This window comes from Dermacentor silvarum, chromosome 2 (assembly GCF_013339745.2).
Source record: "Dermacentor silvarum isolate Dsil-2018 chromosome 2, BIME_Dsil_1.4, whole genome shotgun sequence".
NCBI classification, from domain to species: Eukaryota; Metazoa; Arthropoda; class Arachnida; order Ixodida; family Ixodidae; genus Dermacentor; species Dermacentor silvarum.
In genome coordinates, this window is record NC_051155.1 from 209,695,102 (window position 1) to 209,721,491 (window position 26,390).

The 26,390-nt window shown below is 47.4% G+C and overlaps 1 protein-coding gene across 1 annotated transcript in view; it reads right to left on the reverse strand.

Moving 5' to 3' along the window:
- Positions 1-226: 226 nt before the first annotated feature.
- LOC119442520 (protein Wnt-6-like) overlaps positions 227-26,390 on the reverse strand; it is a 43,480-nt gene continuing 17,316 nt past the window's right edge. The window contains exons 3-6 of the mRNA XM_037707427.2: positions 12,795-12,887; positions 6,560-6,780; positions 4,332-4,591; positions 227-3,583 (exon numbers count right to left, since the gene is read on the reverse strand). Coding sequence (XP_037563355.1) covers positions 3,128-3,583; positions 4,332-4,591; positions 6,560-6,780; positions 12,795-12,887 — 1,030 coding nt within the window. The 3' untranslated portion in view covers positions 227-3,127. The remainder of the gene's footprint in view (positions 3,584-4,331; positions 4,592-6,559; positions 6,781-12,794; positions 12,888-26,390) is intronic.

Genomic DNA, 26,390 nt, shown 5'->3' on the forward strand with positions numbered 1-26,390 from the left:
TGCTGACAGTTTCTTCATAATTGAATGTCTACATAACACTTCACATCATCCAATTTCCTTTTTTTTTTCCATTGAGGTTGGATAAACATTGGCGTTATGTTGACTTGAATATTACTTTGGTGTTCCCTTCAGTGTGGAGAGGCGACAGCTTTGCGACGCGACTCAGCAGGCAAAGCGTCACTGGTTTCGCGGCTGCGAAACTGAAGCAACACAGATACAATGGTAGTTTACGAAACAACATCTTTATAGTGCACGTAAGATTGAAGGCAAAAAAAAAAAAATGTTTCTGATGGCACTGAAGGCACGCTGGTGGTAAACAAATCGTCGCATGGTGCCCGTGGCGAGAGAAAAACAAAATGCTCGTGTCGCCGAATAAAATAAGTTAGGTTTTGCAAATAAGCTCAAAACAAAGAAGACGCAGCTGCCGCTGTTCTTGGAAATTAAAACTTCTTGCTCTGTTATCCCATTTGGCCGATGCAGATATCTAAACTCATGCAATGCAAAACGCGAAGAGGACGCGACATTACGACGACACCGCGGGGGTGATAGCGTATTATAGCGTATTTTGCTTTAATTTGCAAATTTTTCGTTCTATGACGTCATCAGGCGCTTCTGTCAATGAGCAGCAGCGAATAGGAGTTCGTTGCGATTGTTACGCGTGGAGCTAACCGTCTCGATAACGTAACTGCTTCTGTTTTTTGACTTCATAAATCCTTTCAGTACAATGACAATATGCTAATTAGGTTGCGACGTCATTTATATGCTAATTATATTAGTTGCAGTCTGAGCTTAGCCTTACTCCAGATATTGCAAAATGAGCAACAAAAGAAATTTAACGTTGAAAAGGAGCACGCACTTGTTTCGTCCCCCCAGAAGACAAAGTTTAGAAAATTATGCGACAAATTTAACTGAGACACTATGAAATTTCCCACACGTCCCGATGACGATTCCCACAATATTTCTCATTTCTCTTTCAATTATGTACTTACACGAACAGCGTTATAGCTCCCGAGTTTTCAGTTCGACATCGAACTAAGGTTTTTGAAGGCATTGTTTCTGTTCACTTTTGCCATGCGAAAATTGTCGTAACCACATACATTAATGCTATAAATGCTTTGTAAAACACAATAAATAAGGACGCAAACACCAGTATAGCCGCAATACGCGCTCTTTAGCTGCCACTATAAGCAGCCTCTCATAGCACAGCGTCTTGTTAACCATTACTGTAGAGTTGTAATTCATTATTAAGAGTCTATCATCCTGACTGTGCTCTGTAAAGAGCTAGTCATTTCCCGACAAGAAAAAAAAAAAGACAGAAAAGAAGCACGTCAGAAGAAGCGGCAAAGTGCACTCCCCTACTGACGTTCATTAAAACCTTCCAAATGTACGCATTCAGCTCATTACCTCGCATTATCATCTTTGGCACAACGCTTCGGTGCTTTTTTTTTCTATTTTCTTGATATGGAGATGCAGCTAACTAACTAAACTGACTGTTCACATTGACTTAACCGGGTGTTAAAATTACGCGGTCTATAGGCTGTTTTGTTCCAAAACGGCACACTGTCATGAAGTGAAAAAGTTAGCCATCAAAAAGCAGTTTACGACGAAAAATGCTTGGATGCGAACACCTACCATTCAAAGCGGTATTTACATAGCGTCGATCACTGTTGCCTAGAACGTAGTCTTTCTCAGAGGAATATTTTCATGCAGTGAAAAAGAACACGAAATACTGCTGTGAGTTGAATCGCGGTTTAAATGAGTTGAATGAGTTGCTACTGCACCCTCCCTCTCCCCGTAAAAGGAAAAAAAAAAAAAAAAGAAGGGATGCTTCGTTGCTGTTTTTGTTTTTGTTTTGTTTTTTTGTTTTTGCCAGGAAAACAACTGACGGAAAGCTCTTCGTGCTAGGCAAGCGTGATCAGCGCTGTATAACAGCCACGAGAAAGTCACCAGCGTCTCACCAAAAACATGTCGCTAACAACACTGCACCACATAATAACACGACGAGAAAAGCCGACATATAAACTGCACTGACACGAGCACGTTAGTGAAATGCCTTAAACTATGCATCAGAATGACATACATACTAACAAATTTTCACATAGCCTGCACATCTCCCATGCGTGGCCCTGGGAGCTCCACAATACTATAAACAACCATTTCATCTTTCGATCCTGACTGGAAGAAAAAAAAAAAAGCCACAGGGAGAACACAAAAGCGTGGAAACTTGACTATACCAGGTCTTAAATGCCATCAGCCGGGGGAGGCAAGGAGCAGCAAACAACTGTCCTCTTCAAATCGCCAAAAGTAGCAACAACTACGTCGAAAAAAAAAAATGCCACCGACACTTGTTTTTTTCCCGCCAGCACGCAAGTCGCGCGTTCAGTCTGCAAGATTGTCCGCATTCTAAGCGCGCGCACGCGTACAGGTGCCTGGCTTCGAAAGCCACCGGTGGATGCTATGCAATGACAACGGCACACCTTCCGAATACCGGCTTCCAGTCCACATATGTACACGCAAGCACGATAAACACACACACGCACAAACACACACAGGCCGCCGGTCGTTCGAAGCACGAGCTCACGGAGCCCACTGTTCACTATATCACAGACCTTGTCGAAAACGAAGAAGCACTCTCGTTCTTTTTGTTGTTTGTTTGTTTAAAGTCTGGCGAGCCCGCGCCACTGACGTGTCTCGGCGGAAGGCAGCCCTGTGGACCTTCTGTCTAAGCGCTGTTTCATACCATGGCTAGAAACACTTGCACACGGTGCTTCGAATCTTCGTAACCGGCGTTTTTGAATGCGCGAACGTAGGCACAAGAGAGCAACTAATAGAAGAAAAGTCACATTCTAAGTAACTATAGCGGTCGAATGAAGATGAAAGCAGTTTTCTGTCATTCGTGTGTACGACGTTTCAAAAACAACGGCGATATCCCTAACTCTTCAGGCAATCGAAGAAGGCTCGCAGTCTCACCATTCGTCTCTCTCACTAAGCCAAACATAAACGGCTCGCAGGTCCTCGCAGCGTTCGAAGAAGTAAAGCTAAGGTGCGGCGGCGGCACAACACAACGGCACACTTTCCAGAAGAGCAGTCTTTGGTCCACAAACAGCCGGCCCGGAGGACCACGCCCCTATAGACACGTGGTCTCGTGCAGAGTCTCGAGGCACGTCTGGCACGTGACGTTGCAGCAGTACTGGAAGGTGCAGTTGCACGCCACGCTCACCACCGTCTGCCGGTTGCGAACCTTGCGGCCGCAGCACAGGGTGCGGCAGTCGTCGGGACCCTGCGAGCCCAGCTTGCAGAGTCGCCCCCTCGTGCCCAGCGATCCGGTGCGCCGGTCCGGGTCGCAGTAGTCGGGCGACTCCTCGGAGAAGACGATGTCCTCGCGTCCCGGCGGTCTCGCCGACTCCGGCACGAATCCCTTGCCCGAGTTGCCGGCCGTGACGCGCACCGCGCCTTGGAAGCGCTGCTTGAGCCGCAGTCCCACTTTGCTGAAGGTGGGCAGCTTGCGCCAGCACGTCTTCAGAGAGCACGTGCCGGACATGCCGTGACAGCGGCACACGCGCTCCAGGTGCAGTCGCACGGCCTGCGTGACACGCGATGAAAGAAAACGAAATGTGACCCGACGTCGTTTGACACACGAGGCGGTATTATATACGCATAGTAATGTAAGCCTTTCTTCAGCTCGATCCTCTTCCTTTCCCTTCACCGTTCACGATCGGCATATATCCTGGTGATAAAATACAGAAGGAGAGCCTCTCGGACCACTGCACGGTGGAGCGCGAAAAGTAAGACGTTGTGACAGACAAGTTACATTATGCCTACCATAGTGTTTCGGCAATATATTAGCTAGCCTGAAAGACACACTGGATCCAACATGGAATAGGAAAGCTATGCCACGGAGCTTTGACAGGAATTGCGACTGGCGTGTGTTATACAGATACGCTTTGCGTGGGATGCACTTGCCCGTGTGAGCTGTTTGAAGCGGCGGTGAGGGTCTAAATTTGTACATTTATAGCGCCCATAAATCTTGTTGCGATAACCGACTATACTATACGTTCCCCTTATCTGCTTGCGTAAACGTGAAAGCATAGACGCAATCTTCATGAATGTGTTTACGGCCTCTTTTCTGTTCCTGAGCCGAGAAACACAGAAGTTGTAAAGGAATCGTCGTTGAAGCACTATATACGTTAAAAGATATCATCACCACTGTATACGCTTCAGGTACCATCTATGATGATATACCATGCGTGGTGATATATATCATGCTAACGGTAACGAGCAGTGCTGGAGAATTGTCCGAGGTTGCGCGGTCGGTGCATGAATGTACCCACCTGTCGCCCGGCTTCGTAGTTGTGCGATAGGATGGTGGCGCGCAGGTCACCGACTCGCTTGCGGTTCATGAAGTCTCGTGACTTGTGGTATCCGAAGTCGACGTAGTGGTCGCAGCCCGTGCGCCCCTGCAGGTGGTTGGCGGCGTTGTGCCGCCGCCTGCACTGGCAATCGAGCAGGCGGCCCTGGGCGCACGCCTCCGTCAGCGCGTACACCACTCCCGCCGCCACGATGGCGTCCACGAAGGCCGCCTCGCGAGTGTCTGCGCAAATACACACGGTGCATGGTCAGACCGAGCGGAAGATGCATGCATGCATCGCTGTTGGGTCTCGGGGCCTCGATGCTCTTATCAAGAAATCTCGTGACTGTGGTATCGAGGTCCGTCTGTAAAGTCATGCTCGACATCTGCTGTGCCAATCAATCAATCAATCAATCAATCAATCAATCAATCAATCAATCAATCAATCAATCAATCAATCAATCAATCATATATTTTTTTAAAATATGCACTATAAATATTCTCTTGGGCTAAAAGCGGCCGTAAACAGCATGACTGACCAAAGGCGTTGTACATGACAGCGCGAGAATAATTTGTGCTCTTGAAAGGCACACGACAAGGAACTAAGGACACACGAGAGAAGCATACTTAGAGCTGGTGGGATACGGACAGAACAGCCTACAGATGACGAGCGGCTAATTATGGACGATAAGTTCAACAGGCAAGTAGCTCCTTTACGAAGAAGGCCCGTGCGCATTCATTTAAATACAATATGACATGTGGCAAGTTGTGCAAAAACAACAACAACACCAACAACAACAACAACAACAACAACAACAACAACAACAACAACAACAACACAACAACAACAACACAACAACAACAACAACAACAACAACAACAACAACAACAACAACAACAACAACAACAACAACAACAACAACAACAACAACAACAACAACAACAACAACAACAACAACAACAACAACAACAACAACAACAGCTGTATAGTACACTTCTTTACGCCTTTTGTATCCTCATCTTCGCCCCTCGTAACAATCTTTCTATTTCCTTTCCTTTACAATACAACATCAGAATGGCCTCAGGTATATCTGAGGCCATTTCCTAAATAACGTTTCTCTCTCCGTTTGCTTGACATCCAACGGAGAAGGACAAGGAATAAGGCTCACTAATTTATCCCAAATCCGACGCTACTTTTTGATAAAGTGTGTTCGATCTAATGCAAAATTAACACGACAGAACATAAGTACAGAGTAAAAAAAAAAGTCTTAAGGGTAAGGTCGTCTTATATAGCTCTGCGTTCTCCTTACAACGATCTACTCTCTCGTATAATAAAAAAAAATTATTGAGTTCACTTTTAGTTTGAGCTAGGAAAACGTACCTTGCGACAAAGTACACCAGCAAACTGAAGTATGCTTTCTGTATCGGTCAGATAGTGCACAAAGGGCAGCAAACTGCCTATTGATATAGACAGGTCATTTTCGCGGGAGAACCTTGCACGTCAAACTGTCTATGCCCACCTAACGATTTCTTTAGAAAAATGCCGCCCAGACGATGAACGGTTGGAAAACTAGCGGGTCTCATGCCTCTGCACGACACAAGGGCTCGGTCTTACTGCTGCGCATAATAGTGCACGTGGCCGTATTTGCATTTGCTTGGGATTCACATCAAAGTCGGATTCGCGATCAACGCGTGCACGTCTGATGAGGTATATACAATCGAACCCGGTTATAACGAACAGGATTATAGGACAAAGAAATAGTTCGGCATATCAGGTAATTTGATATACTCAAACTAGCCTGTAAGAAAGTTTTGTGATGCATTCGTTATTATAAGGGTTTGTTATCGCTGGTGTAAAAGAGAACCAAGGAGAGAACCCATTTATTAAACCAAAACTACACTTATTTAGGCAGACATTTTTGTCTGTGCCTCGATTGGTTTCTCAGCTTCACTCTCGGAATGTCGTTCTCGATGCCGCGTCTGATATCTTTCACCAGCACTCGACGCGGCCAATACTGTTGACCTTCTTTGAAAACGAGAAGTGGATGCTCCGAGTTGGATATACCAGATGTCCAGTTTGTTACGTTATTTTTCCTCAGTATCGACCGGTAAGATTTGCGTGCATTCGTTATAGAAGATAGTTTGCTTTATCCAGGTTTCGTTATATAAGGGTTCAACTGTACGATAGGTGTGCATGCACGTTGGACGCACCTTTCATGAGCACCTTCTTCATGGACGACCGAAGCGTGGAACAATTCCATCGGTGGAAGCGGAACTGGTTCTGGCACTCGCGAATGCCCAGGTCGACGCCGCGCGCGATCTCGCGCACCACCTTGGGCTCCTTCCGACAGATGCGCGCCTTTCGGCCGCGCAGCAGCCGCTTCTTCTTGCAGACGCGCGCCGGCTCCATGATGAGCTGCCACCGCATAGCCCTGCGACGAGATAACTCCGCTCGTTATAGACTGCACGTATATGCATACAGTGCGGGCGCGGCACGCACACACGAACACGACGCATCCACGCGACGTTCTAAGAGAACACAGTATAAAAACGCACCAAACACTTCATTCATTTCCACTTAGACTCATTCATCAATGTGACGCAGGGCCACTGAGAGACGCGGTAAGTAATTACGTATCTACGCACACTCCTGCCAAGGCTTGATAGACAACCCATGTGTCTACAAACAATGGTGTGCTTACGTGTAGCTCCAAATGCATGGTAGAAAGAACAAGAAGAAGAAAAAAAAAGCAATAGTATGCGAGTTCAGTTTTCACAGCTTCTCAATGATAATTATCGGCGAAAATTTTCCGAAGTGTTGCCCCTAAGTTAAACGACATGTTGGCATGTTTACCGCGAGAAAGGCGAACTCAGATGCGTATAAACACGAAGGACAATCCGTCCTTCAGCAAATGCCTAACATTGGCCGATGAGAAATTGTTCTGTGGCCACTATGTATAAATATTGCTTTTTGACAAAGCTCAGGGTGGTGCCGTTTGTGGCGATTGTGCTATTTGCGCGCGCATGCTCATTCGCTCAAGCCACTTATTGTGGGCGGTGGTCACCGAAACTAATAGCTGCACCGCCGCATCGGCATGACGTCACGCTCTGGGGTCTCCTGTCCTGTCTGTAACATAACTCTTGAAAAGACAATATCGGTCGTTAAAAGCACAGGCCCGTCGCCCTGCGCACGGGGTCCTTTCTTTTCTGTTTCCAAGCTGCACCCGCGGGACCGTAGAAAACCTCGCTGACGTAGTCTTCCAAGTACCGGAGTTAAAACGCCGCTGGATACGGGGTCACGACATCTGTGACCGTCCTTCCGCGAGCGCAACATGGCTCGCACAGTACAAAGGGGGGAGGAGAAAATAAAAGGGGGGGGGGGGGTTGGTGGCGGCGACGAGCGGCGCAGCGTTTTTTACAGGGGCAGCTGTGTGGCGCAAGGACCGTTTACACGCGATGACGTTTGCGGCGAACACGGCGCTCTCTTCGGCGTCCTTTTTTTCTCCCTCCCTCTCCTCCCCAAGCCCTCTAGCAGCATCATTTCCCTCTTCTTTCTTTCTTTTTCAGAGGTTCAGCGGACCCCTCGGCCCTGTGCCAAGTCTGTCTGTTTACGCCGCAAGGCATAAAGGAGGCCATAACGTTCCCATCCACACGATGCCGCCGTGTACGTTGCTCGCCTGTACACACACAGACACACGCAGCCCTTGCGGGGCCCGCTGGGTTATGAGCCGACCGCGAGGCGCGTTCATGACGGCGCCGCGAAGGGAGCGGAAGTATGAGTGTTCGGGTGAAGCCTGCAGCGTGAAGCTCGGGTTGACAGCGAGAGCTCTCTGTAGAGCGCGCACGCGTAACCCTGCGCACTCATTTGTGAGACACACTGTGCTTGTGCATGTAAATTTACCGACGTCTCTTACAGTGTCACGCATAAGAGTGCTATTTGTATGTGCGCGTGTGCGAGTGCGCACGTGTTTTCGTATATGGTGCTTGTGCGTGCATGTGTTTGTCCGTCGGCGCCACCTTGGTAGTGCGTGGTTGCTACGAGCACCAGATCGGCAAACGGCCGTGCCAGCAGACGTCTGAACTGCTTCGCTGTGAGTCCTGCATATACGTATAGCTAGAAACGAGAGACGTACGCGAATGATTAGCATTCCCAACGCAATCTCATTATCGCACTATGTTTCGTTATCGCTGACGATGGGAGCCCAAACCGCTGACCTATCAGCTGGCGTACGCCAAGTCGCAGCTACAGCTATATTAGCTAGAGAGGAAAACTGATACTGCAGCCCACCGTCAAGTGCAATGCGGGGCCCGTAGACTGTACGTGCGCGTGACTTACAATCGATCACAGTCGTTAGGGTGTGGACACGCGTTCTGTCTGTATGAAATATGCACTCGCGATGTTCAAACAAAACCAGACTTCCTTCATTTACCTTAAGAAACCAGGGAATGGGCACGGGGGCATTATCATGTGGCAGTAATTTTTGTAGTATAGACTTAATTAATTTGCTACATATACATAAACTTCTTGCGTGAGTTAGGCCCCTCATTCGTGATAGTCGTTTGACAGCTATCTGCCGCGTGGTCGGGACGTTATAACCGCGGCAGATAGCTTAATTTTACTTGTGGTTTCAATATCAATGTATTACTTTTTTCTTTTCAGGTATGGGTCATAATGTAATTTCTTTCCGCATTCCTTGCAATAGCAAATGAGAAAGATTTTCTGTCGTACGTACGTAACTTCAAGCACCTGAAGTATGAGTACAACCGTCCAACGGGGTAGAACGGCCACATTTGAATACTCATTTCAATACAGGACAGTATTAAAGGTGTGGACGCAGAACGAAGTCTCGTACTTTGTGTATGTGCTTTTTCTATATATGCCCGCGGCTTTCGCGAAGTTCTGTTTTAATATTCGCGCAGCCGTACGGCCGAATACCGACTATTTAATAGGAAACAAGAACAATAATAATAGCCTGAAAGCTAAAGGAAGTACTCGTTTCAGGTGGTGTTGATTTTAGGTGGCATCCTGAAGAGATCGTGAACACTTCTCCCCCTCCTGACACACAAACGTAAACACGTATGAAAACACATCACCAAGAAATCGTCGCCGTCATGAGCACCATTACAGTGATTCCGCATTGAGTACAGCGTCGCTTATATCACCAGTACGAGAGAGATAGAGATGTGGTGGGAAAGGCAGGAAGGTTACCCCGAATAGATTCTCGTTTGCTACCCTGCACTGGGGAAAGGAGAAATGAAAGACGGAAAGAATAGCGGATAGATAAAGCAAAAGCACGGAAATAAAATAGAGGAGGTGGGGAACGGTCCGTGAGAACTGTAGTGTCTCTAATAGGCCACTCGAATGCAAAGTCTTCAAGAGTGCCTTGACCGACTTATAGTGGGACGACTGTACAGGCCGGCGTTCCAAGACTGTCTGCTCCGAAAGCAGCCGGTCGTCAAGACTGAGCAGCGCGGTCGCGAGTGACTGCTAGTGTGCGCTGTATTGGTGACAACGGGAAAGAACGCGTTCAATAGCCTCCACCAAGATGTCGCCAGGACGTATAGACCACCAGCACCGCGCGTATGTTGTCAAAAAAAAAAAATTAAAAAAAAAACGAAGACGGCATAATAAGTAACTGAAGCCAGAAAAATGTGGTCCTCGACGAAAGATGTGTTGGAGTGGATACAAGTTACCCTCTTGTCAACCGTGGAAACAATGAGAAACAGTTGGGCAGCAAACCATCGGAAGACATAGAGACAAGTAAGACGGCCAGAGGAGTAACCTATTGGTCTTATTCGCTTTTTTATTTGTTCAGAATCGACCTTGGAAATACGAATTCTGGCCTACCCTTTTCTGCAGCTGCCATTTCACCAAGTGAATGCGTGATTACAGCCCAGCTATAGCCGCAGTTATCGCTACGTTGTGTATTATAGCTAAGAAAATCGCCAGTCCCAATTCTCTGTGGGCCCTCTGTCGAGAACAGTAAAGTTTTTCCATCCATCCATCCTCTGTCGAGATATTTTAGTTTTTCTATGCAACAGGTAATTATTACGGAGCTGCTGGAGCAGCTCCTTTAGCATAAAGACAGTTTCTTTACTTTCTGCATTGCAGAATAATAAAATGAAGAAAATGTCTACAGGTTTTACGTCGTGATTTATTGTTCCATTAATGCATAACAAAGATACGCTCACTGACACTGCATTGTCGGTCGCGGACAGTGGCTTGCATATCAGGTGAGAAGCCAAAAAACGACAAACCGCACCGAACCCCGGGGAGGTTGGCAAAGAAAGGTTCACTTAAAAAAAAAAAGTTAAAGAAAGAAAAGAAGAACCTCAACAGTGTTAAGGAAAATCTTGTGTCACTTCGGCTACTCAATGGGAAGGATTACCCTACCGCAAAAACCCACATGCTTCATAATATCCAATAATCCCACGTGAACATATGGGGATCCCATTCATAATATGGGACTTGCCCCCCATACGATGTATGGGAACATAAGGGTTCTCTCCGCTTGATAAATGAGAGAGACGGAGAGAAAGAGAGGAAAGACAGGGAGGTTAACCAGATGCGAGTTTTTGGTTTGCTACCCTGCACTGCCGTGGGGGAAATAGGGGTTGGAAAGAGGGCAGAGAGAGAGGCCTGTGTGGTAAATGGGAACGTACCATTCATCATAGCGGGCTTGCCCCGTGTGATGTATGAGAACATAAGGCCTTTATAAAAGGGAACATGCGGGTTTCTATATCGGATCCCCATGTGTTCAGGTAATCATATGGGACGTGTCCCATATGATATATGGGAACATAAGAGTCTTTATGTTATCCCCGTATGTGCATATGGGATTATTAGATGCGGAGCATTTTTTTTTCGACACGCAAAACAAGACGTTTATCGGCTTCGATGTACGTTCAAATGAATACGATAGCTAGTTATTATTTTTTTTTTTGGCTGGACAGCCGCTCCGTAGCGGATAAAACTACGCCCAGCTCCTCCGAGATTCAGCCTTCGTTATACACAGGGGGGCTCGATCACCCCCCCCCCCCCCTCTCCCCTCTCCCTCGTTCTTCGGCTGCTGTCGAACGGCGTCGGCCGCCGTGAAGGACGTTGATGTAAACGGGGATATGGCTTCGGCGTCACGTCTCTTGACGGGAGCCACAGACAAATGACGTCGGGCACATCATTAACCCGCGCGTCCGTGAGCGTTCTATTATGGCGGCCGCCTGCATCCATTCACGAATCACGCGGCCTGTCCTGTAAATAACATTCCCCCGCGGTGCGTGCGTGCGTGTGTGTGTTTGTGTGCCGTGCTGCGTCGAATTAAGGGTGCGGCGTGTAGGGTTTCTTTCAAAATATTACTACTGAGAGACCTCTGGCGCTGTGGTGTCTATGTGAGCTGCAACTATGGCGCTTTTGCCAGCTTGGCGACGATGGTACAGTGTACACTTTACATCGTTGTACAAAGTACCATCGTAGTACTGTCGATGTACCGCCGTAGTTAGTGTAGTAAACTGTAACGATGGGAAATATCCGTAGATTTGCCTAAACTTCGTTCTTTATGGCTTCAAACGGCTCTGCGACTTTGCAAATTTGTCATTTTTTTGACACGTTATTTCGTGATGGATGCAACAATTCGCAATGGTTACGCGTGTGCGCGAGACTTCTTAGGTTCCTGCGTTTTTAGAGAAATATTTTTAGAAAAGAAATTTAGAAAGACAAAGCGTAATAAGCAACGTCGCAAGAACGCCTGAAACCACAAGCACGAAAATGTGAGACAAATCCTTGCACACCAAACAACATTCCCATGCCAGTTGAACGATCGCAGTGCCAGACTTTCCCATAACAATTTTTGTAGGAAACTCGTGGTGCCCGTTTTTGGGAATTGGGCAGTTAAGCTAACGAAAATTGAATATAAAAAAAAAAAACAAAAACAAAGTAATGAAAATATCTCCTTCAGGCGTCGATTAATTTTGTTCAATAAAAATTTAGTTTCATCACATTTTCTGTATCTTCAGAATCATGAAAAACGTACTGACGCAGAACGGATTAAGACTTTTCAATTCGGCATGTATTTTTCAAGTTTACAAAATGTGGACAGCCAGCACAGTCCCAGAGAACAGCACTGCCCCAATCAGAAGCGTTTCAAGTTCTACGCGACACATTTTATTTAAAATTTAAGTATCATTCTTTTCATCAGTGTTCTTGATTTTATGCGCTATTTTGGCGTACACAGTGATACGCAAAGCGCCTGAACGGGATAATGTGGACCCTTCAATTATTGTAAAAGGTGACATACTTCTGTGACAACGTTGGTTCCCATGGAAAAGCACCATGCCAAACTTTTGATTGGAACGGCACCTTTGAGTTATTCCTCGTTTACCCAACAATGTTAACTTCGTTAGATTGTGCATGATAGTCAGTATAGCTTGCAGCGTGCCCAAGCCAACTCACATGGATTCTCGGTACGCCTCCATCTTAGGGTCGATGAGCCGCCGCCTGTTGAAGTGGCTGATGCCGTTCACGCCTTCAGACACCTTCACAGTCCTGCGCCGAGGAGACGGGAAAGAAAGCAAATAGAGGCAAACTTAATAATAGTGCATTGGAACAGCGTGAAGGTGAACTCCGCAAAATCAGCTATAGCCAGCTGGAGAAAAAAACAAAAACAAAAGGCGTATCAATGAACAATTCACAAACGTATAGTTTTTGCAGAGATAATCGAAGCCACTCTTCGAGTGACGGCATCTGTCGCCGGAACGTGTTGCATGGCTTCCGCTGTACTATATTCGCGGTTGGGAAGTGACTGGGCAGTGAGCAGCATTGTCCTTTCCAACTTGTGTGGCTTTGGAGCCACGAAGGTTGCTCGGCTTCGCTTAGTGATGCTTTGGTGACTTATGTTATAGCAGCAAATGTACAATGTACTTTGTGTGTTTGTGTGTGCACGCGCATGCATGCATGCATGTATGTATGTATGTATGTATGTATGTATGTATGTATGTATGTATGTATGTATGTATGTATGTATGTATGTATGTATGTATGTATGTATGTATGTATGTATGTATGTATGTATGTATGTATGTATGTATGTATGTATGTATGTATGTATGTATGTATGTATGTATGTATGTATGTATGTATGTATGTATGTATGTATGTATGTATGTATGTATGTATGTATGTATGTATGTATGTATGTATGTACGTATGTATGTATGTACGTACGTGCGTGCGTGCGTGCTTTTCTGTGGGTGTGTGTTTCTCAACGGATTTGAATAAAGTGTCATTTGTGGCATTGTGACATTGCGACAGTCTGTATAGCCACCGGGAAGCCTTCCACTATGGCGTAGAATTGAGGATAGTCGTAGAATTCCGCACCCGCAGCAAATTACTTGAACTATTGAGCGGGCACGTGAGCTCTTTTGTTGTAAATCAGCACACACGTTCCTGACGCCCTCTTATCGCTGAAGGAGGCTCGTGAAGCATTTCAGGACCCGAAGAAAAAAAAGAATAACGGAAGAGAAATGTGGTCTGCAGTCCGTAATCTCCGGCGCGAAGTCGAGGGTCTTTGGAGGAATCTCATTAAGCGGAGCATTGTACACGGCGCTGGACGCACATAGCGACGCGCCTCCTTTGAGTGCAAGGAACACTGACGCTCGCCGGAGCTCGCGATTAGCATTACCACGCCCCGAACTGTGCGTGCCTGAAATTTATGAAGAAGCTCACTCGCTTCCGCATGCACTGCAGTGTACGGAGAGAGAGAGAGAGAAAGAAATAAGGGAGGGAGACGGTGTTAATTAGAGCTGAGAACATCAGCCTATAGAGCTGCAGGGTTAGTGGCAGATCCAGAGGAGCGAGAAGCGAAATTATACCGATGAGCGTGCAAGCGCGGACAAATGTGCTTGCACGAAGAACACACACACGCTCACAGCTGCCAGCGGTGTATAAGAGACAGACGATGGCACGCAAGTGTCGTCTAGTATATATGAAGTGGCGGGGATAAGCCGCCTCTTGTTGTCAGGGGAAGAGGGCCATCGGGTAGGGCGGGTCACGTCGATTGATTCCGGACCCGACCCCTGCGAGCACGCGAGCTGCTCGTTTATCTCGCGCATATGCGAACAGATGTGTTGACGAAAACGGTGCGCGCACGCGCGCGCGCGAGAGAGAGATATGAAGGCTGCCGCGCGACGGTTACCGTGGTGACTACATACAGCTGCAGTTTTGACAGTCACTTATTTTCTGCGCGCCTGCTTCTTTTGATCCTTGTGGGGGGGGGGGGGGGGGGGTACTTACGGGCAAACGCGACAAGTATATATATACACACATATATATACGGGGACGCCCGTGGTCGCACGCCGCGCGCTAATGCCGGCCATGCGCCGTGTTGGACCCCGTACTGCGCGGCGACCGGTCACCCCCCCGCCCCTCCGCACATTTCTCTCCTCCCCGCTAAAAGGCAAGCAGCTTCGGCGCGCGATGCTTGAAAAGGGCGCCGCCGAAGAATGCGGCCCTCGGTGTCTGCGGGCAGCCGGATGCACGGCTGTTTTATCCGACGCACGTGACGTGGGCGCCACGCAGCCTCCACCAAGTTCTTTCGCCGCGCGGCTTGAAGGTCCGCGGATTTTATGATTTTTGTTTTCTTTCCCGGCGTCGCCTCCCTGCCCTTCGGTGACTCCCCGGTGTCGACTATTCGGGATTACGTACGACCCGAGTGAAAGCGGAGTAAATGGGCGCGGTGTGACGAAGCAAAAACGAGAACGAGATGAAGAAACCCGAGAAATGAGATTTGCGTAACCTGGAGAACGCACGGACAAGTGTTGACGATCGGAACCCACCTGGACAAGACATTCAGTGTGTGTCGGCAGCGAAATGGGTTGCATCGACACTTGCCGGAAAAAAAAGAGCAAAAGGAACGCGTCCGGTGGATGTATACGCTCTCCAGCCGACTAATGAGATTGCAATACGGGCTTAGGACGTGTACGTGGATGCCTAATCGTCACTTCTCTGCTGATTGACTATATAGTAGGTGTACGGAAGCATGAAAGTGAACCAGCGGGCATGTGCGGAACTTGGCTGAGGGATCACTTGAAAGGGGCAAAAAATTACAACGTTACTAAAAGCATGGTCACAACGGGCTCTCTAGCTTACCATTGTGTACCCCTCAAATTTCGGTGTAAACCAACACTCTTTGCAGTGTGCAGCCAAATGCCCTTCCAGGCCGCGCTTTAGGTTATCCTGAGTTATCATTTGAGGGGTTCACAGTTTTAGGCAAGAGTAGCGATAGAATAACGAGGGAAATAATCGAAGTATCCAAGATGACAGCGTTGCCGCACCATATGTGTAACCGTACCCTTTATTGCTCTATCCGAGAAAGAATTGAAGTTTTTATATTTTAAACGGGGAAGTGCGATAACCTATAGCATGTTATCACATTGAATTTTAGGTGCCTTTCGTGCATATTTTGTTCGTATCGCTTTCATATTTCCTTTATAATGCGTAGTTTTCCTTTCAATTGTTACGCGTGCTTTGTATTTTTTCCTGTGAATTGCATAAAGAAACACCTGTTTCGAAAATAATAAACCAGTTGAAAGTCAGCGCCGTGTTTGTCCGTTCTCTTCTCTGGCGTCCAAGTTTTACGCTCGCTCTGTTGGTCTATTTTAAATAAAGTCTGCAGCGTTTCTTCGCAGGAGTACCGTGGAATCTCGTTGATACTATTCTGCATAATGCGTTTCTCGGGATAATACGTTTTCTTGTTATTTTCCCCAGCCAATGCCTTACAGGAGCAATGTATTTCGGATAATACGATATTCGGATGATACGTTTTATGTTCCGGTTACCGTGAAGATCGCATCAACGAGATTTCACTGTAGATAAAAGAAATCCGTCGTCAAGCCATCACCATCGACATCTTACTGCCATCGCCACACGTGCGCTCGCGTCACACACACAGCGCTGCTCGCGTTGCACAAACAGGTTGATTCTGCAGGTAACGCTTTGTGGCTTTTATTTTATTTTTTATATTATAACGCAGAGATTACATCCGGCAGCGCATGATTGCCCGTGCGGTGAAAGTGCACTGCCAGTAAACGAAACGTTCAGCAGAATACACAAACGAGATAAACAGAAATCAGCAAGCGCACCTCTTCTCTGGCAGCCTTTAAATATACAGCGACACTGGCTGGGCGAACTTTCGTGAGTAAGACGAGCGCTGTGAGTAGATATGACTGTGACGCGCCCTGTAGTTAAACGTAACTATTTATGTGCGCTGAGCTTGAAAATAAACGAGGCTCGGACAGTTGACCTCAATAAGCGTGCCATCTGTTGCTCTATCCGAGAAAGAATTGAAATTCTTGAATTTGAAGCGTGAAAGGGGTCCCAGTATACTGTAGCGGTAGCGACAAGTCTCCCTATGCTCTCTGTATTATTTTCTCTCTCTCTCTCTCTCTCTCTATATATATATATATATATATATATATATATATATATATATGAAGGAGAAGAAAGAAATTCGAGGGGACCGAATTTTATTAGACATATCATAAGAAGCCAACAAACATTGACACCAAGGACACAGGCACACCATAAGCCAGATCATCTGCAGTTCTTAACTGATCAGTTAAAGAAAAGATAAAAATCTGTCAATGATAAATGATTAAAGAATCAGATTTTTTTTTCTGACGTGTGCGCGCGCATGCGCGTTTTCTGTGGAATCGCTTAGAACTGCTTTCAAGAAGGAGCATTGCACACCTAAAGGAATCGAACAAGCAGCTCCAATGTGGCGAGATCACTACGTCCTTGCCGCGAACGGGGTCCAACCGAAAGTCAACCGAAAGCTATGGTGGCTAGAACTTCTAGCCACCATACGAAAGCCAACGCCCTAGAACAATGACCGCAGGCCATAATCCAATAATGTAACGACAGAACCGAGTCCGGCGGCGCGCAGGAAGGAAGGGAGGGGGGGGGGGGGGGGGCGGTGAAGAACAAAAATAAAGGAAACGAAATGAGCCGCGGTGCCCGGGGTTTCGGCGATTCCCGGAACCGGCGCGAGATTCTTTTCGCCTTAAAAGGCGCGAACCATTAGCAGCGCGGCGCGTCTCAAGTCTCGACCGCCGTTTCTCCGGGCGCTTCTTCTCTCTCCATCTTTCTCATCCAGCGCGTGTATAGTTTACCGCGTTCTCCTTTGGTGGCGTCCGCTCGCGCGCATTGTGTCCGCGCAGCGTATACTCGACAGTACGGACGCAGAATGGAGGCATGGAGAGACGGACGATGCGTGCGGCGTTGGTTCCGAAGTCCACTGCGGGTTCTGCGCTGCAAGCGCGCGCGGGTCGAAGAGAGGGTAGCCTAGGCAAGAGAGTGAGAAGAAGCGGCGTCTTGCCAGAAAAGTGAGCGCTCGTCTTCGTTCGGCGCGCAGGCAAGCTTCCCGAGCAAGTGCCAATGGCTCGCTCATCATTCGGCTCCTCCTCGCGCGCGCGCTCGCTCGGGGGGCGCAATTTTAGGGAAACAAAGACGCCATTTTTCACACCCCAAATTATAGCCTGCCAGGAGTCCTGGACGCAGATATTCTCCGCCGACCGTTCTTTGCCTCGACGTGCGAGCACACCTCGCGTCGTCCTCCGCGTGCGCCACGTCCAGCGAGCGCTGCTAGACACTCGCCTTCCGAATTCCTCAGTCGTTCCTCGGCTGGCTCGAAGAAGGCAGGCAGGAGGAGGACGACGAAGAAGAGGAAGAGGACGTGCGAGCGTGGCTGCCAACCGGAGTATAGGGGTTGGGGGCGCCGGGATCTTTCTCTCTCCTTCGAGATTCGATTAAGCGCGTCGCGCCACCGGAGTTGTGGCGGTTGCATATGCCGTGAAAGTTGTCCTGTCAATTGTCCTGTCACTTGGTCCCTCTCCTCCCTCTCGAGTGCCTCCCCCCTCCTTACCACCTCGCTCTGGCAATCGTCCGGCAGGCAGAGTGGGGGCTGTCGAGGGTGGTGTGCATGAGATATGACGTGATTGACTTTCTTTTTTTTTCCCTTCTTGGATATGAAGATTCTAGCGCCTTTGAGACTGGGTAGGGTCGGAAGGGGAGGTTCGAGTTTACTTCGGTATAAATACTACTATATAAACAACGTACGCTAGCAGCAGTAGCTCACCAAACGCTCAAAGACGCAGGAGTATGTCCCGTGACCGATTAAATTTCCTCTCTCTCTCTTCCTCTTTCTTAATCTTTCATCGAAAGCCTTTTGCGCAGGTATAATGCAAACCGTGGACTTAATATTGAATCATCATATTTTTATCCACAGGTGCAGCAGAACCGTATGTCTAAGTGTGTTCTTCAGTCTCCGTCGGGTTCGAGCTGGAGTGAGTTCCTGTGCTGAGCTGCACCGTTTCTAATGGTTTTCCCAATCTCGCCTGCGGCGCACCTTATTGTGCTTGGATTCCCTCCTTTGTTTATGAGCTTGTGGAGCAGATTCTGTTCGAACACTGTTTACTTCCGTTGATTCCTTGTATACTCTAATGCTATGTCCCACTAATGTGTCACTCTCACAGCAGCATGCAGGGAGCCGTGGCTTGACCATACAACTACACACTCTATACTTTCATAGACGCCATCCCCCACTTACGCCTGCGTGCAAAGAACAAGAAGGCATCCCCATTTCTGTATTCCTCGCTCTATCTCTCTCTTAATCGGAAATAAAATCTGCACCAAATGCTATCAGTGATCGGTGGCTCTTCGGACGTCTGCGCGTGCCAGAATAGCTATCTGAGACCGAACGTTCTGTTCTCTTCTGTGGTAAATAGGTCGGCGCGTGGAGGTTGGGATAAAAAATGCCTTGGATACTGCATTTTCTCTGTTTTGCAGAGAAAATACAGTGAGAAAAAAAAAAGAATAAAGATATGGCTGCCAGAACGCAGATCTCAATAGACAAGGAGGACTGAGCAAACATTTGTTTACTGTAAACAATATATTTATAGGTGGTGCTCGACAAGTGAACAATAACAAAAAGCTAAGATCCTCTTAGAATGTTTGTTAGTTGATACAGAGTATAGTTACACAAGTCTTTGTGATAATCGGAGTAGAAAAGAATGTACAATGTAGACACGTGTTCGAAACAGCATGTGCGTTTGAAGCTTTCGTCCATGTTAGTGCAAAGAGGACTCCTGCACCAAACGTCAAAGACGGCAAAGTCGTATCGGGTTTTCTTACTTGGTTCACAGCGTTGACCACTGTTGGTTATATTTCGCGATCGCTGACCGATCTCGGATGCCAAAGAGTAGGTGGCAAAGTGCAGAGCGGGTAACGTCCACTCCTTTCGGCCGTGCCTTACACGACACCACACATCTCTCGCTGGCCCATCTCTGCATGTCCTTCGGCGAGAACGGCGCGACGACTTCTGTGGTTAGCGTGTCCCCACGGGATGCCTCCTGCTCCCCCCCCCCCCCCCCCCCCTTCCCCTACGCTCTTCCCATCCATCCTCCTTGCTCTGACTGCAGGCGCCTATTTTCGCTTACCCGGCATGCCGACGGCTTGTGACTCCGGCGTAAATACGTGCGCGCCCCCGATTCCTATCTGCGCGCCCCGCCATTACAATAACCGCTGTTACGCCGTGTCGCTCGGCAGGGAGATTGATGCGGGTCCCTTCCAAATGAAGCGCTGGCAAGTGCCACACACGCACACACACGCACGCGTCCGCCAGTTTCGCTCTCTGGAACGTCCGACTCGTGCTGTCTTTAACATGCCGTCGCCGATGTCTTTCCGCCGATGCTTATCGCCATCTCTAGCTGTTGGCTATGGCGCACGGTCAGGAGGAGTGTCTGACTTTTCCTTTTTCTTTTTTTTTTTTTTCGAGAACAGAGCTGCAAACACAGGGGCAGTCAAGGATGCTGGTTTGTTTTCAGTCGGCTTGTTCAATGCACCGTGAGTGTTCTATAGGCTGAAGTCGATGTGTTATTGTACCGATCGAAGGTCGCCGGTCTGAACTTCAAACATAGCGGAGAGCTATCGTTAGGGCGAGCATTAGGAAACGTAACTTCTTTGAGTTTCTGTGCGTTATAAGCAGGCCACTTTATGTGGTCTGAATAGATTTACAAGCCTCCGCTGCTAGCTGCATATGCATTCTTTGTGAAAAATTTTTGAAGCTGCTTCTCAAGAGACAACATGTAACGCCGAGCAATGCCCCGAAGATCAGGACACTGAAATCACTACCGATCTCATTCTCTCTGGCTTCGTAGGAATGAAAGCACCTGCAGGGACCTCAGCGTACCTCGTCGACAGGTCACGTGGTGCATGCACTGTATTCGAACCTTTTGGCACGCTCTTTTGGTTGAAAGCAAACGCGCGAACAATTGCCCGTGTTTAGTGGCGTCATTGCTCTGCGCGCGCGTATTCATACAGTGTACGTATGTGTATATGCGTGATGGTTATACGTGTTTACGGCATGCGTAACGCCTCTAAATTCACCGCGCAGAATAAACGATGACGAAAGCGTGGCGTGGGTTTTTCGCTGGTTGACTCATCAAGTGTATGCATATACATCTAGTATAACAGCATGCCTTATACGTGTGCACCTTTCTGCAGAACTTGTGGGGCTGAGGAAAAAAAGAACTTGTTTGAAAAACAGAAACGTTTGGCTAGTTAGTATGCTGACCTCCTTCGACATTTGACAACGAGTCACCTTTGATAGTTTAGTGTAGTATAGGTTGTATGCGAAGCAACGTCAGCGACGCGGTGTTTTTCAACACTCCGCATGGTTACTTTTCATTTCTCAAGTCTGCGAGTCGATATTGCACAAGCTAGATTTTGGCGGCCTTCGTAAGGCATGACAGACAGGTATAACGGCACCGGCTAACCCGAAGGCTTTATCGATACACTTTCGTTTCCGGATATAACTATACACGAGTATATACACACACTATGCGACTCATCACAAAGTAGCGTAACCAGTGTATATACACGAAGGTCCTCAGTCAACACCAGTATCTCTTCACACTCCGAAGATATACAAACTATAACCCGGAACTCACCACTGTTTTCTCAGAGTTTCTATGAAACGATCACGTCGAAGGTGATGATAAGGGCCTGACGGAAGACACCTAACTCACATGTCTGTCTCGAACAACCTTTTTTTTTTTTTTGCGTCCTTCATGAAGCTTTCCTCACGTTTCCGAAACATGAAGAGTTTGCGAGCATGCGTGCGGGGGGTATACCCCCGAGGAAATGGCTCACGTATTCTTAACGCAACACTCGCCTTATTCTGTCTATATCGTCCCGTGCGTGGCTGATTTATAACCGAGGCGCGCCGCGCAGCCTATATATACTGTTTGTGTATACCTCGGGAAACGTCTCGAACATGGCAATCGCTTTATACAATCCCGTCGATTGAGCGCGAGAGTCTCTATAGCGAAGGCCGCGGCCGGCAGCACAGCCATTAAGATTCAGAACGGGCCCGTCCACGGCATGCTTACTTCTCATATCCCGTATGGCGTCTTTGTTTATCTCTCTCCACACCGGCGCGCCGTGTAGATTTTTCCTCGGGCGCTGCGTATATGAAATATCGATATATACGACGCTATATGGGTTCTTCCTCGGCCAAACGCATTACCCTGTTTCAATGTGAAAAGGCAGTCGCCGTGAGATTAAAGGGAAAACGAAAAACGATCAAAAGCGGGCGTCAACACGCGAACGTAGACGAGAAAAAGAATAAGTAGGCAACGAAGGTGGGAGAGGAGTTGAGGAGGGTATAAAAGAGCGTACCAGTGGGAACGGGGACTTGAAGTTTGTCCACGTTTTGTTAATCTCTGACCCCTCCCCACTAAAAAAGAAGAGGAAGAGCAACAAGACGAAGAGAACGGTTATCGGTGCACGCAGTGGGAAATAACAAGAGGAAGACGAAGGGAAGTGGAGGACCCGCGCGAGGAATCTGGAACGTTCGGCAGCACGCGCGCCCGTACACGACGTCTCGAAGAACGTAATATCGAACGGTTTGTTTGTTTGTTCCGCGTGTCTCTATGGAGAACACGTTTTCTCCTGACCGCGCGGAGTGTGTTACATACGAAGCGGTGACTCCGTTGCTACGTCTTATTCTCACGCCCTGACGGGGCTCGGGCAGAGAATTATAAATATATAAGAAGAGGAACAGTGACAATAAAAGAAAAACGAAACCTGAGCGAAAACGTTTGCTTCGAGAGCGTGATCTGTTACTGCTGCTGTTGCTTCTGGTAAAAGAGCAAGGCGGAGACAAGAGGAAGAAGAAGAAACACAGCGGGAAGAAAGAAGAATAGAAAGAAGAAGAAGAAGAAGAAGAAGAAGAAGAAGAGAGGGGGAAGGTTATCGAAGGCGGAACAAAAACGGGTCGCATTTTCCCGCGGTGTCTCGGCGCGCCCGTATCTCGTCGAAGCGTCGTCGCTGTATGGAATGCGGAGTGTATGATTCGCGTGTGGTCGTCATATAGTACGCGATAGGAGAGGACGTCGAGAGAGCTCGTGGGAACCGCGAAGCGGGGATATTGAGAAGGGACTTCCTGCTATTTAACTGCTAGAGAGTTTTAGCCACACTGCTACAGCTTCTACTTTTACAGCTTCTCGCCACCCACCAGCATTCAGTGATTAAGATGGTTAAGCTGTATCAGGTGCACGCGCGGTTCGGATTCGCTAACAAGCGTGAAGATGGTGGGTGTGGGGCGAACCGGTAGCTGTAATACAATTTTGAAAATTAACTGCGGATGATTTTAGAGATAGATATATAAAGTCAGCTGGAAATGTGTCTCAGAAGTTGGAAGCACGTGCCTCCTGTTACCCCAGTTCACTTACTACACGTAAGGTGCTATGAGTGATGAAAATGACTCAAACAGTACTGATTAACATAGAAAAATGCAAAATAATCAAAAGGCGGATTATGCGATTTCACACTTAAGCGCGAGATGGAAAATCACTTATTCAGATTCAAACAAGACGAATATGCAGAGGAAGATGGAAACTTGCATTGCTCAACACTGCATGGTCGGACGCGTCCCTTGTTCGACCCTTGTTGATCAGTATGTATGTAAAACGCGTTCCTTTAATTGAATGCTCAACTGTCCCCGTACTCTGCCTCGCCAGCTCCCTTGAGTGTGAGGAAAGACAGGGGTCGCGCCAGCCGACCAGCAGCGAGAACGGGCATGCGTGTTTCGGCCATTGTTCGCCGCTAATCCTCGGCACCGGTTGAATGTAAGGATAGTCGGAGGATTAGCAGCAAACAATGGAAGCGCCGTTTTTTCCCGAATGGCTGACGTGGCCCGTAGTTTTTGCTGCACTGAGCTGGTGAGAAGGCCCTGCATGCAGCGGCCATCTGCGTCCACGAACGGTTCTGTTTGCGTGGGTGTCTTGAAGAAGATATAGAAGTACATAGAACTAAACAGGATTCATCAGCGAGTGGCGTTCCTTCGTTTTAAGGACGGCCAAGGGCGGAGGATTTTCCTTCTATCATGCCCGAAGAGTATTCGACGGCAAATCGCTTGATGTGCGCTATAGTATCTTGCAATACAGTTTATCTTTCTTGTCCTCGATCGCAATAGCGAAATTGAAGGCGTTCTAAAAAAAAGAAAACGGTTTGCAATGGACCTCGATATCGAATAGTAAAAACCAGTCAAAAGACGAAGGACAGAGAAGGGACGCGTCGGACCATATGCAGTGTTGAGCAATTAAAGTTTCCATCTTCCTCTGCATCTCCGCCTTGTTTGAATCTGAATAAGTGACTTGGCACACACGACGACTGGACTAACAACTGTGCTTTATTGAAAAACCCCGTCTCCCAGGAAAACCCGGCGAGCATGCGCAGCTCAAAAGCCGACACCCCCACACAAACAAAGTTGATTGCAAAACGCCACGCAGCTAACGCCAGTGCGATAGGAAACTAAGTTCCTTCTGCATCAGTGAGAGAGAGGTAGAACTGATGCAATTATCCCTTTGCACATTGATATGGTAAGCTTCGAGTCGCTTATGACTCCTACGTGCACTGACAGTTTTCGCGTATACTACGCTTGTGACTATGACGAAACAAAACTATCCAGTGTGCCTATATTTAAATATTCCTACCACGGAGATATCTTCCGATGTATATCCGCTCCGTCTTGCCCTTGCCCCTACCAAGGATTTTAACATTGGAAAAACTTCGATATGGAAGTTACGGCCGGGAAAGGTTGAGAATAATGCCAAAGCTGATATCGAAGCGGGATTCTCCAGCGAAGACATACGGTGCTATATATATAGTTCCCGTCAACTCATATTTTATTTTTATCTGTGGTCAAGAGACCTCTTCGCTCGTAAGGTGCCTAACTATCAAATGTCGAGATGCATAGATCAAGTTCGCGGCGTATATTCAGGATGAAAGACAGCACAAAAACGTGAGCACTCAGTATAAAAAAGTTATTTATATAAAGATAATTTGGGGGAAGCTGAAGAGCAGAGGCTCTCATTGTGTTAATGCTCCGCGAGAGGTAGTTGACCTTTTCCTGTTTCTTCTTATTTATTTGCTTGAGTCGCTTATGACTCTTACGTGCACTGACAGTTTTCGCGTATACTACGCTTGTGACTATGACGAAACAAAACTATCCAGTGTGCCTATAATTAAATATTCCTACCACGGAGATATCTTCCGATGTATATAAGTGCCCAGCATCACAGCAGGGGTGATGTCGCATTTCCGACGCCGCACAAATGATGTTCATACATACTTTGTGCAAATCGGCCTAGAACGTATATACGTACCACGTGTTTCCAGAGTGTAAACGTGGTACGCGGACAGATCATCGTGCTGCGACAGCTTCAAGACATATTTACGGTCAGAAGATCTGCTTGTCGCACTCGGCACCATCATGCCCGCTGTTCTTGTGTCAGAGCGCTTAGCATTTTTACCGAGAATAAACTGGTGCAAAAAGCAACCCAGCCTCACCCCTAGGCGGTCAGCTATGGGCCACCGTAAAGCAGCAAAGGTATGATAAAAGATACGTGATACTGAAAACGGCTTGCCTTCTATGGTGGTTGAGCGAGCGGTAATTTATTGACGTAATCAAAACAAAATGCGGCTTTGGCTATCTGGCCTTACTGGGGAGCGGATTAGTATAGTGTTGCTGAAGATAGGTGAATGTGGGAACTGAAAGTTACGCCGATCGCTCTTTATCTATATATGTACGCGTCCTAGCATGCAAATCCTGCAGCCGCACTAACGCGTTCACTTTCAGCCATGGTGTATACATTTCTGTACGCCATTTGTTTTTGCCAGGAAAACAACAACAAAAAAACATGGACATTGATGTGCAGGTTAATTGAACCCTTTGCTAAACTGGAGTCATATGACTCCAGTTTACTGTTTAATGCAGAGCATTGCTATGCACAACTTTACTAAAGGTGCTACCATGTTTATGACCGGGATGTTCGACGGATATATATATATATATATATATATATATATATATATATATATATATATATATATATATATAAACTGCATGTCTGACTGCGCACTAAAAGGAAAGTTAATTACCTTTGATTACGACGACTCACTAGAAAATGCACGAGTGATGATGCTACGCTCTTTATTTCGTTTCTCTATGGTGTTGGGCTGCTGAGCACGAGGTCGCGGGATCGAATCCCAGCCACGGCGGCCGCATTTCGACGGGTGCTAAATGCGAAAACACCCGTGTACTTAGATTTAGGCATTTAAGTGCACGTTAAAGAACCCCAGGTGATCCAAATTTTCCGGAGTCCCCCACTACGGCGTGCCTCATAATCAAATCGTGGTTTTGGCACGTAAAACCCCATAATTTATTTCTTTTTAAATTTCGTTTCAGTGCATAGCCTCCTGCACGTTGCAGTAAAATTACGTAACTCTAACACATCTACTGACAGTGCAACCGAAACTGTGGGGAGGGGGTTAAATCCAACATCTATATCTCTATACTCACTTCCTACATAGACGCTCGCCGATACAGTGTTGTGCGATCATTCGGCCACGTCGAGGGGTCGCCTCGACCGCTACGAGCAAGCCAGACGGTGCGGAATTCAGGAACCAAAGGAGGCCGAGTGTAAACAA